We start from the raw sequence: 11,680 nt of genomic DNA, 5'->3' as shown, positions 1-11,680 counted from the left end.
CGTGCTCCCCTCCCCCCCAGCAAAATCTTTCGTCTATTGGCTGGAAACTGGCCAATGACAGCTGAGAGATTTTGCTGGGGGCAGGGAGAGTTCAGCTCTCATTGGCTGGTTTCTGGCCAACAGGAGCTGATAGATTTTTCTGGGGATGGGGGCAGTGGGGAAAGCCTTTCCCTCCCGCCTCCCCTTAGCAGGGAGAGCCATGTACACAGCCCGGCTGCTGGCCGGGGGCTGCTTAGGAAAGCGCCTTCCGGCTAGAATGTGCCTCTGGCACTCTACCGCCTCCTCCCACCAACTCCTGCCCAGACCATGCACCCCTTCCCCAGGCTAGAATCCTCTCCTGCACCCATATCCCTTCCTGGATCCTGTGCCCCAGATCACAACCCCCTCCGTCATCCAAACTCCCAGACCCCACAGCCTCTCCTGGACCCTAGTCCCCTACCCTGAGCTCCCTTCTGCACCCAGCATCTGTCCCACCCCCGCATCCCCTCCGTGGAAAAGTGCGGCCCATGACCACTTACCAATATCTTGGAGTGGGTCCCCATCAAAAATTCTCGTGGACCCCTGGTAAGGGGCAGACAATTTGGTAGAATTCCAGTCCTAAGGATGACTGGCAAAAGAGCTAAAATAAATGCAAACAAAGCTTGGGCAGGAATGTTTTTATTATCTCTGTTTGCTCACCAGATTCACCCTGCTTCAGGGAGGAAAACATCCCTTCCTCGCACAGAGCTGCGAAGTGGTGACGGACCACTCCGACGGTGGATTTTAATAGCTGGAAACGGGTCGAGCGCTTAGCAATCCAGTCGTGGTTTTTAGGTTAGACACTTGTTTTTCCCCGGAACGTAAAGGCTTTGAGTTAAAGGCCAGCAAGACCGCCGAGTGTTCTGCTTCATGGCTATGAGAAGATGCAGAGGCCTCCTGAAAATGTGTCTTGTTGAGCCAACTTGCTTGGTCTTATTTTTCCCCGTAATGACACTGTGCTGAGGGCCAAGACTTTATGCAAGAACTCTCTCCACCGCCGGAGAGACATCGGTACCTGGACAAGGAGGCGCTGACAGCGCACCTGACCCTGGCACGTTACACACCAAAGGAGCAGCAGAGGAAAAGGAGAGGCCCGGGTGGGCAGGGGAAGAATTGACGCAGGCATGGGAAATGGGGATATGTCATTTCACACCCGGGGCGGAGTAGTGCCTGAAGTTCCCCCCACGTAACAGCTGAGCCTGCGCAGCGGCACGACCGGTAAGAACGGTCCCTTCACCACCCGCTCTTCCAGCCCCAGCGCTGGTGATGACAAGGTGCTGAACGACTACGAATGAACTGAAAAGATAAGCCAGAGGAGACACATGGGGCTCCAGAGCCGGTCAGGGCGATGCTACACGAAGACCCGGTCCGGAAAGGTATTTTGGCTGGTCACAGAAGGCGGTGCCCAATGCCCTTTACACACACAAGCAGAGACACGCACACGCACACACACGCTGACACGTCAACCCCACTGGAAATCGAGAGGAAACAAATATTAACAGCAATAAAAAACAAAATCAGTCACGACCAGTCGCGAGGCCCGAGCTTTGGTCATTCCCAATGGAGTCCTTGGTGAAAATGCCCTCCAGGTCCGCTCAGCCTAAGGGTCCTTTCATGGATTTGGGCTGGTACATGGGTTCCTCCAGGGGCATCATGCCGAAGCAATCGGAAGGGTTGCAATGGCCGGTCTTTCCCGGCGGCCCTGTCATGCCTGGGGGTCCGGGAACGCCTGGGTTGCCTTGCTGTCCCATAGGCCCGGGCGGACCCAGCTTGCCGTATCCTGGTGGCCCTTGGGGACCTGGAGGAGAAACGAGGGGAAGGGAAGAGAGGCGCTGAGAAGGCTGATTTTGCAACGACCACCCCAGAGGCTTGGCGACTGGTTCTTGCTCCGTGCTCAGGGCTCTGTGTGGGGTCAGGATGGACTTTTCCTCAGGTCAGACTAGCAGTGACCTGGGAGGTGAGGGATGGTTTTGTTTTCCTCTGCAGTGGGGGTCACTGGCCAGGATTAACGGGGCTTATCTCACAAATCATTTCCCTGCCATTGTCGGGCCTCAGGCATGGGGCACTTGGTCCTTCCCGTTCCCTGCCTGTGGTACGTAAGAGCTGTGAGCTGTGACAAATGTCCCCTCTTTTTTTTTTCCAGCCCGGTGCAGAATAAATTTTGCGATGTGCACCAAGGCATGTGCAGATGTGCACCACCAAGAGAAACACAAGCTGTGGGTGCTCTGCCAGTCAGCGGGGCGGCGCTTGAATCTCTCCTGGGCAGCCGCCCAAGCACTCAGCTTACAGGGAACGCTGGCTGGGACGCATGGGCCCGATTTTCCTTGTTGGGTTCATGGTTCACTGGTGGCCTGCGGGATCCAGGTCAGACATGGGGCTCTGGGGCGCCCTTCTGGCCTGAAACTGCAAGCTGGCCCACCACAGTTCAGAGGGTTTGGACGGAACCCGTCCCTCTGTCTCACATGGTTGGGAGACGCTGAACCAGGAGGCGACTTGCCTCTGGAGCCCCGGGGGTCTGTCGCCACCCTGTGCCGGGAAGGGCCGACCCTAAACATGCCCGTTGTGTCGTGTGCAGGGCGAAGGAGTCTTACCGGGCGCCCCTGGCGGGCCAACTTCTCCCACGAGGCCGGTGCCTTTCTCTCCCCTTTCTCCTTTGGTGCCTGGCTCGCCTGCAAGCGCGAGGGAGCAGTAAGAACCTCGCCCAGCGAGAGGGAGGAAAGGACGCGAAAGCGAGCACATGCCAGGCCCCCAGTGGACAGAGACGGCGCGAGGCCTAACCTTGCCTGGCAGGAGCCTCCTTTGCTCTGGGGCGCCCTTAACCTGCCGCCGTGAATCCCAGCTGCTGCCACCAGGCTGTTCCCAGCCTTCCCCTCCCCTCCCGACCCCGGAGGCCATCCCAGGGAACACGGGATGCCAATACTCGGCTTCCGGAACGACTCACCTCTCATGCCCGGCACGCCTTGGCGCCCTTCCCTGCCGATCTGTCCCGGTAAGCCAGGGGATCCAGGAGGCCCTGGGCGCCCTGGCAACCCATCTTTACCAGGGGGGCCTGGTCGACCTGGCGTGGCAGCCATCTCCACCGGGTACTGCATCCTGGAGGAGTAGTACAGCATCCTCTCTGCAGGGGCGGGAAAGGGAACCAGATGGGTTAGCCCCCCCAGGCTCTTGCTCTCGGACCGCTGACTCAAAGGGGGCAGCCCGTGGCGGGAGGGCAGCCCAGACCGTCCGCTCCTCAGTCGTCATGCCGGACACTCGGGAGCGCTCAGCTGATCTTGCTGAGCAGGAAGGGCAGAGTCGACCCCTCCGGGATTCGGCCACCTGGCTCCGGAGAGGGCTGCAGCTCTTTCAGACCAGACACGCCACGTGCTAAGCCGTCAGCGGCAGCTCGGGCTGGCCCTCCGGCCTCCCCCCCTTCCCCCCCGCGCTGCTTACCGTCAAACATTTTGTTCAGCTCTTGCCGGATGAGCCGCTTGATTTCGTCGTAATTCACCATGTCGCCCTAGAAAGAGCGGGGTGGGGAAAAACCACAAAGCAAAGCTCAGCCTGGGAAAAGGCACCAGGGTTACAAGCCTCCCCCGGGGCCCCCCAGTGAGTCAGTAGCAGAGCCAGGAATGGCCCGCTGGAGTCCTGGCGTGCGGGGTCGGATTGTGAACCCTGGTTCAGGCTGTTTTGTTCTGCACGAACTGCCCACCCCCATCCCAGCAGCAGGCCCTTCCCCCGTCCCCGTCCCCCCCCTTACCATCGAGCCGGGGAGTCCGGGGCTCCCCGGGCTGCCAGCAGGTCCAGGGGAGCCTGGTTGGCCTCTCTCTCCTGGAGGACCACGGGGCCCCACGGGGCCCATGGAGCCGCTTTTCCCTGGTCCTCCGGGCATGCCAGATCTCCCCTTCTCTCCAGGATGCCCTCTCTCCCCTGCCGTGCCAGCCTCACCCTGGAATGCAGGAAGAAGCCAGACACGGTCAGAGCAGAAATCTCTGCAGTCTCTCGTCCCCACCCAGCCAGCAGACGGGAGCTCTTGGCAGCACAGCAGCTCTCTGGGCAGCACGGGCAAGGGCCGGTCCCGCCAGGGATCCCAGGCACAGGAGAGCTGCTGGGGAAAATTCACCTCCACAGCCACCTCGGTGGGGCAGCAGGCTCAGCGTCACGGAGCGAAGGAACCTGCCCTTACCTTCTGGCCAGCTGGTCCTGAAGGTCCAGGATTCCCCGGCGGGCCCTAGGAGGAGGCAGGAGGGAGCTGTGAGCACCACAGGAAGAGACGTGCTGCTCCAAAATGGGTTCTAGACCTAGGGCCGGTGGCCCCTGCCCGTCTCGGTGCCGGGGGCTAAGCCTGGGTGGAAGGATTTATCAGACAGGACAGGTAGCTGTGGCTGGGGAGGGCTCTGAGGATCCATGAGGTTTCTGAACAGCTGCAGAGGATCTGGCCCAGAGCTTTGCCTCCCCTTGGGCAGCTGGGTGCCACGTCTGAGTCCGAGAGGGTCGGGCCGGGAGTGATGCTTTCTGACCACCGGGGCCCTGCGTGGCACAGGCCAGAGATGCACCACGTCAACTCGGGCACCCCGCTCGTGGGGTTTTGATCGTGCTCAGTGTTTTGCTCTCTCCTCTCGTGCCAAGGAGCCCGACCCCGCCTGGCCGAGGCCCTGCCTTGTTAGACCGACCCTGCCGGGTGCAGGAAGCAGGAAGGTGGGGGCAGGGAGTTCAGCCCCTGCCGCCCCCTTGTAGGATAGGAGCCCTTATGTACGTCGCATGCGCTTGCTGGGACATTGCCTTTTATTCTCCACACGCTGGCCACTGGCTCCCTTCTGGAGAGTCTGCCAGAGCTCATGGAGTAAGACAGACCCGCTAAAGCCCCGCCTATTCATGTCGCTGGTACACCCTTCCCAAGGTGCCGTGGGGTGGAACCAGGGAACTGTCACTTCCTCCACTCTGATGGCAAACCAGGAAGTCCCACCTTCCGGCAGCCTGGGATGGGATGGTGCCCCCGGTGGCAGCAAGTGGGCAATGCAGGAATCTGTGTGTGTGGGGGACAGGGGGTGGGGAGCTATTTCCCGCTAGGATGCCTAAGCAGGGGCTGTGGGCCTAGACTTGGTGATGGCACCGACTGCAAACACAGTCCTCTTGCACTAACGTGCCGGGAGCAGAGAGCACTGCGTGACCCTGAGGGGTTTGGGACAGCTGCCAATGAGGAGAGGTTAATAAAACTGGGACTTTTCAGCTTAGAAAAGAGACAACGAAGGAGGAATATAAGAGAGGGCTATAAAATCAGGGCTGGTGTGGAGAAAGTAAATAAGGAAAAGTTATTTACTTGTTCCCATAACACAAGAACTAGAGCTCAATCAATGGGTAGCAGGTTTAAAACAAACAAAAGGAAGCATTTCTTCATGCAACACATAACCTGTGGAACTCCTCGCCAGAGGATGTTGTGAAGGTCTGGACTTGAACAGGGTTCACAAAAGAGCTAAGTACATTCATGGAGGATAGGTCCACTGATGGCTATTAGCCAGGATGGGCAGGAATGGTGTCCCCAGCCTCTGTTTGTCAGAAGAGGGATCACTGGATGGTTCCCTGTTCTGTTCCCTCCCTCGGGGGCACCCGGCATTGGCCACTGTCGGCCGCCAGGACACTGGGCTGGATGGACCTTTGGTCTGACCCAGTACGGCCGCTCCTACGTTCTGTTCCTATGACAGAGCGTGCACGAGGGGGAGAGCCGAGCTCACGATACCTCTTTCCCGGCGGCTCCATCCGCGCCCATCTCACCCTGGGAAATCAAAGAGCACGACGTGAAGCATTCCGCAGCCCTCCTTGCTCCAGCCCACGCGACGCCCATGCCCCTGGTGACAGGGACCAGGAACCCCAACCCGCCGGGGATGCTGTGGCTGAGAACACAGCGTGGGCCCAGGCCTCGCCAGCCAGGGTGGGCACCGTGCATCGGGCGTAAAGACTCCACAGCGCCCAACGGGGAGGTCACCGGGGCAGCCCCTGCATGTGGCACGGCGCTGCATGTGCTGTCGTGTGGCTGGACAGCGCCACGTCCACACTGCCCCCAGCGGGCACAGAAGGCTGGAGAGGCTGAGCCTGGCAGAGCCCGGACTGGCATGCCACGATTGGCCAGCGTGCCGTGCTCTCTGTCCCCCCCACAACGCAGCTCCAACAGGGGCTCGGTGTTTCATATCCCCCTGTCTCCCCAATCACTGTTGGCTTCAGGTTCTAGCATCTCCCTGTTCCACGTCCATGCAGCACTCACGGGTGGTCCAGGGTGGCCAGGGGTCCCGGGTTGCCCGGGCATCCCTGCGAGGCCTCTTTCTCCTGTAGAGCCCCTCTCGCCCTTCAGGCCCTGGAGAATGGGGGAAAAGGAGAGCCCGTTTCAGACGAAGCCACCAACAGTGGGTTAAAGGGGCCAGGTGCAGACCCGGGTGGGGGCTCGACGGCCGAGCTGGGTCCCCAGAGGTGGACGCCCTCTTTGGAAGCTGGGCCCTCCATCCCCTCGCCTGGCTCCTGATCCAGCTGAGACTGGAGAACTGGATCCGGCATCAGACCCCAGGCGACCTTCCGAGTCCCATCGGTGGCCGCGTTGGCTCCGGCGCCTGGCCCGGCATGGCCCAGTGGCACGTGCCACCAGCCAACCAGCCAGCGCTGCTTGGCAAAGGATGCTCAGCTGGAGCCGCCAGTGCACAGCCTCTGCCTGGGGGCCAAGCAAAGCGCGGGTGACCCCCGGGGAAAACCCCAAGGGGGGGGTTCACGCTCCCGTCTGCAGCCCGCTCGGGGGGAACGAGGCTGCAGGGCACTAGACATGCCCCGAGGGATCTATGCCAGTGGGGAGGCCTCGGGGGAAGGACAGCGCTTACCATGCTCGTGATTCCAGCTGGGCCCGGCTGGCCTGGGCTTCCTGGGGGACCCTAGCAAGCGAGAAGAAAGGAGGCTTTGACAGAGGAACAGTTAACGGGGAGCAGCGGCCAAAGCCGGCCCTAGGACGAGGCCGACTGGCTCCTACCCGCCAGCGGGCAGGGGCAGGGCTACCACAGCAGGGCACAGGGCAGATGTGTCAGCAATGGGCGACTGAACACCATGGGGGCGGAGGGGGAGTAAGAGAGCGGGGGCCAGAATCGCCATAGCATCTCCCCTCCCCCCCCAGCCTTCTGGACACTGTCCGGTCGAGCTTGCCCAGGGCTACTCATTGCATGCGAGGGCAAGTGAAATGCCATCACTACAGCGCCTCCTGCTGAGCGAGGCTGGAACTGCAGGAGCGGAATGTCCCCCCGCCCCCACCCGCCCCGGGGGCAGCGCTTGTTGCTGGGCGAGGCTGGCGCTGGAGGGAGCTCCCCAGCCCTGTTTTCCCCCGTCGGTGTTGGATGAAAACAGCCTCAGTAGGACGCCGCGCCCCCGTCTCAACAAGAGCAAAGGTTCCACTTACTACGTGGCCTGGAGGGCCCTGTCTGCCTTGGGGTCCCATGGGACCAGGATCCCCCTGCAAAAGACGGAGCGATTATACCGAGGGGCTCTGTGGCCGCCTGCACCGTGCCCCCGCCCCACGTCCTCCCCCAGCTGACCTGTCCGCAAGAGCATGAGACCGGCCAGTGGGGAGCCGAGCCCCTTCCCCAGACGGGGCGTGTGTGTGCAGCCAGATCTTCAGCGGCTGTGACCCGAGGTAGCCGCGTCCCTCGGGGTGAGTCTACCCTGTAAGTGGCTGACTCACGTCAGCTGACTCGGGCGCCGGGCTCTTGAACTGGGTTAGGGCTGGCGTCTGAGCTCTGGGACCCTGCGAGGGGCTTGGGATGAGCGGTCGGAGGGGGGCAGAAACACGCCGGTCCATAGAGCGTGGCCGGTGGCGGGTCACAGCCAGGAGCCACACACGGCGCACGCTGCTCTCATCACCCACGTCCTTCCGCTCTGCTCTGACTCACCTCTGCCCCTGGCCGGCCGCTGCTCCCGGGAGGCCCGGGTTTGCCACAGTCGCCCTAGAAGGAAGAACACACGACCTGGGGCAGTGTGCACCACGTGTGGGCGGAGATCGGGGGACAGGGAGGCTGGGCTGCACGGGGCCTGTCCGCCCCAGAGCCGGTCGCTGGCTGGCCCCGCTGGCATCTCCCTGGGCAGGGGCGCGCCACAGCCTCCCATTCCATGTGGGCAGTGCCACGATCTAAGAGCCACGACCCATGACTGTCGCCTCCTCTTAGCTGGCGTTGCTGCCCTCAGCCTGGGCCCTCAGCTGGTGCCTTCCCCAGCTCGTGCCAGGATCCTAACATTATCCAGCTCTTTGAAACCCGCCCCCCAGGAAGGAGCCAGGCTCTCCTGCCAGCTGAGCGAGCAATCCCGCTTTGGCACCCAGCGATGAAACAGACCCACCCTGGGGAGAAGTGGCTTGGGCTGGACCACCAGAGGAAGCCACGGCCACGTGTCACACGCACCTCACCGCCCACCCCGGCCCGGCTACAAGCCAGGCGGGTGAATCTCCCTCCCTGGAAGCCGCCTGCTCCGTGCGCGCGCAGGGGGTGAACGCTGAGGGCTGCTCGCTGCACGGGCCGGGTGTGGGGGGACGACTCCTGGACGCACTAGCCCGGAGTGACGGGCTTGGAGAATGACGGGTGCTGAGGTCATGGCAGCCACCCGGAGCAGGGAATTTCAAATAGCGGACACGCGATGCTCCGCCACCCTCCCATAGCCCCCCTCCCCCCCAGACCCTCGCCGGGCCGAGACCCCTCTGGCCCCACGCAGGGCGACATTCCCCCCCTGCAGCCGGCCCAGAGGCTATGTGCCACCCCAATGTGCCCCCCGCCCCGGGGACAAGCGGCCCTTCTGTGCCCCACGAGGGTCAGCAACCGGCTCCCGGGGACCCAGAGTTCCCCCCTCAGAAAGAGGGGAGGTCTCCCAAAGCAGCAGCGGCCCGGTGCCCTCTGTGGATCCCCCAGCTTACCTTCTGGCCCGGGAGCCCCGGGTGGCCGGGTTTCCCCTTGAAGCCCTGGCAGGGAGAAGAGAAGAATGACTCTCCAGCATCTGCTGAGCAAGGCCGTGGTGGCAGGCTGGGTGCCCTGCCCCGCCTTCCCTCCTCGGGCACGGAGACACCCAGCCACGCCGGCAGGCCACGGCCAAGGCGCTCTCCGAGCCATAACCCCCCCGGGGCCCCAGACAGGCAGCCCGCGTGCGGCTGGGGAATTACCTCAGGCGGCTGGTAGAGGTGGCAACGCTTCCGCCAGCTCCGGAGTCCAGCGCTTCTCCTTCCTCTTCATCAGCCCTCTTCCCCCCGCCCCCGAATACCGCCCCCTCCCGCTCACAAGGCCTGCCCCCCCCAGTCGCGGGGGTGTTTCCCAGGGAGAGGGCCAGCGTGGCAATCTGGGGAGCTCAAGGAAAGCCGGGCTACCCGCTGACTCTCGCCCTCTGAATCCTTGCAGGCCCCGGCAGTCGGCAGCACGGGAGGGGCTCTTGGGGAGGGGCCTGGGTCAGGATGAAAGTCTGGGAAGGAAAGGCCCAACCGTCCCCCAAACGGGGGCTATTCAGGAATTCAGGCAGAACTTACCGGAAGCCCATTCATTCCCGGCGGCCCTGCCGGACCCGGGTCGCCCTAAGGAAAGAGGCAGAGGACACAGAGTTAGGGTGGCTGTGGCAAGATGTTGCAAGTGGGTTTGGCATCCCGCCCGGGGGAGGAACCCCAGGAGTGGGATCCCGCTCCCTGCTTTCCGGGGAGAACAGCCTCTCCCTGTGCTCCCCCTCCCAGCTGGCCAAGCACTTGGGGCGAAGGCCAAACTCCCCCCCCCCCCCATCGGGGCTGCGCTTCGTGCCTCGGCCCAGGCTGAGCAGGTCAGCGAATCCTCCACGCCCGCCGGGGCCCTGCTCTCAGCAGACCCGTGGGGACACAGGTACAAAACCCCGTCCCGTGTTCTTACCCGCATCCCTGGCTTCCCGTCTTTGCCATCCAGGCCTTCCAAGCCGGCTGGGCCCTGCGACACGCCGGGGAAAGCAAGACCAAGAATGAGAGAACTCGCAAGACTTTTGTTCGTTCACCCCGCCTCCTCCGCTGGGCGGATCTCAGCGGGGGCCCATGAATACCAAGGCAAGGGCTCCGGGCGGGGGGCTGAGAACTGGTGCTCAGCAGGCACAAGTATCCCTCACTTGCCATCCGGACTGTGCCATTGGTGCCATGACCTTTCTGCTGTAACAGTCCCTGGACTTCAGCCACTAGCGGGTCTCCACCCGAGCGGGGAGAGAACTCACGACCCTCTGAGCCCTCGCTGGGCTGCCATCACAGGAGTCATGTAGAACCTCTGCATGAGTGCCTCTATCCAGGCACAAACAGGCTCCCCAGGTCGGACATCCCAGTAGGACGTGGGCATGCCAGGGAGTGCGTTAACCCAGCAAGCATGGGTACAGGATGGCTGGTACCCGGGGGCCGACGGGCGGAGAGCAGTGATCCAATATCTACACTGCCCCCACTCAGGTGTTTATCCCACTGGTTCCAACCCAGGCCAATCCCGTTTCAGAGTCACAGATTTTAAGGCTGGAAGAGACTTTCACGCCCATCTGATCTGATCGCCTGCATAGCCCAGACCAGTCTCACTGCTCGGCACTGATTGGAGCGTTGTGTCCAGTCCTGGGCACCGCATTTCAACAAAGAGGTGGAGAAATTGGAGAAGGTCCAGAGAAGAGCAACAAGAATGACTCAAGGTCTAGAAAACCTTTCAGGGAAGCCTAAGGAATTGGGCTTGTTGAGTTTGGAAAAGAGAAGACGGAGAGGGGACACGAGAGCGGTTTTCAGGTACCTAAAAGGGTGTCACAAGGAGAAGGGAGGAAAATTGCTCTCCTTGGCCTCCAAGGATAGAACAAGAAGCAACGGGCTTAAGCTGCAGCAAGGGAGGGTTAGGTTGGACATGAGGAAAAACTTCCTGCCCGTCAGCGAGGTTAAACACTGGAATAAATTGCCTACGAGGGTGTGGAATCTCCATCCCTGGAGATATGTCAGAGCAGGTTGGACAGACACCTGTCAGGGACGGTCTAGACGGTGCTTGGTGCTGCCGTGAGGGCAGGGGACTGGACTCGATGACCTCGCGAGGTCCCTTCCACTTCTAGGAGTCTTTGATTCACCCAACGGTTTTAACCCAGAAACCCCGGCCGGGATGTGATGTAGTGGGCAGGCCACACCCTCTGGGCATCCACTGGTGGCTGTGTGGGCTGGGGTGACCCCTACTGGCCGGTACCTGTAGCACTGCCCAGCCGGACGGCTGCCTTAAGTCACAAAAGACCCAACCTGTCGGACCGGTTGAGGGCAGGCAGGGAACAAGGAAGGGAGGTTTCGGGGGAAGGGGCAGTTGCTGGCTGGGAAGCATGAAGGGAGCAGCCTTAGCTGAGGGTCTAGTGACGACAATGGACCCCCTAATCCAAGGGGTCTGAGGCAGCCTGGCCCTGACTCCTGAAACCGCAGCACGTCTGTGCTATGCTGTATCCTGGAGGAGCAATAACCCCCCTCTGTTCTACTGGCGGGCAGAGGCTCATCTTGCTGCAGACGGGGTGCAGGGGCGGGGGGTACCCGACATGCCACCACACGGGGCGAGAACCCATCCCTCTGTTTGAAATACAGAGCCCCGGCCCCAAGAGGCAGGTCCCACCCTGCTGTTGGATGGAATGGAGAGCTGCTGGCTCCCCCCCCCCCAATCTGCGCCCCGGGACAGAGGCAGGGCGA

General features: G+C 62.1%; 1 protein-coding gene across 7 annotated transcripts in view; it reads right to left on the bottom strand.

Moving 5' to 3' along the window:
• Positions 1-641: 641 nt before the first annotated feature.
• COL16A1 (collagen type XVI alpha 1 chain) overlaps positions 642-11,680 on the bottom strand; it is a 103,316-nt gene continuing 92,277 nt past the window's right edge. For all 7 annotated transcript variants that reach the window (XM_075908929.2, XM_075908930.2, XM_075908928.2 and 4 more), the window contains 14 exons: positions 9,891-9,944; positions 9,524-9,568; positions 8,924-8,968; positions 7,914-7,967; positions 7,424-7,477; positions 6,858-6,908; positions 6,257-6,346; positions 5,735-5,770; positions 4,184-4,228; positions 3,758-3,946; positions 3,451-3,517; positions 2,960-3,136; positions 2,610-2,687; positions 642-1,816 (listed from right to left, as the gene is read on the bottom strand). In XM_075908929.2, the coding sequence (XP_075765044.2) occupies positions 1,614-1,816; positions 2,610-2,687; positions 2,960-3,136; positions 3,451-3,517; positions 3,758-3,946; positions 4,184-4,228; positions 5,735-5,770; positions 6,257-6,346; positions 6,858-6,908; positions 7,424-7,477; positions 7,914-7,967; positions 8,924-8,968; positions 9,524-9,568; positions 9,891-9,944 (1,188 nt within the window). In that variant the 3' untranslated portion in view covers positions 642-1,613. The remainder of the gene's footprint in view (positions 1,817-2,609; positions 2,688-2,959; positions 3,137-3,450; positions 3,518-3,757; positions 3,947-4,183; positions 4,229-5,734; positions 5,771-6,256; positions 6,347-6,857; positions 6,909-7,423; positions 7,478-7,913; positions 7,968-8,923; positions 8,969-9,523; positions 9,569-9,890; positions 9,945-11,680) is intronic.

Source organism: Pelodiscus sinensis, chromosome 26, assembly GCF_052426305.1.
Source record: "Pelodiscus sinensis isolate ZL-2025 chromosome 26, ASM5242630v1, whole genome shotgun sequence".
Classification (NCBI taxonomy): domain Eukaryota; kingdom Metazoa; phylum Chordata; order Testudines; family Trionychidae; genus Pelodiscus; species Pelodiscus sinensis.
Note: the sequence above shows the minus strand (reverse complement) of the source record. Positions and strands in the feature narration are given on the sequence as shown.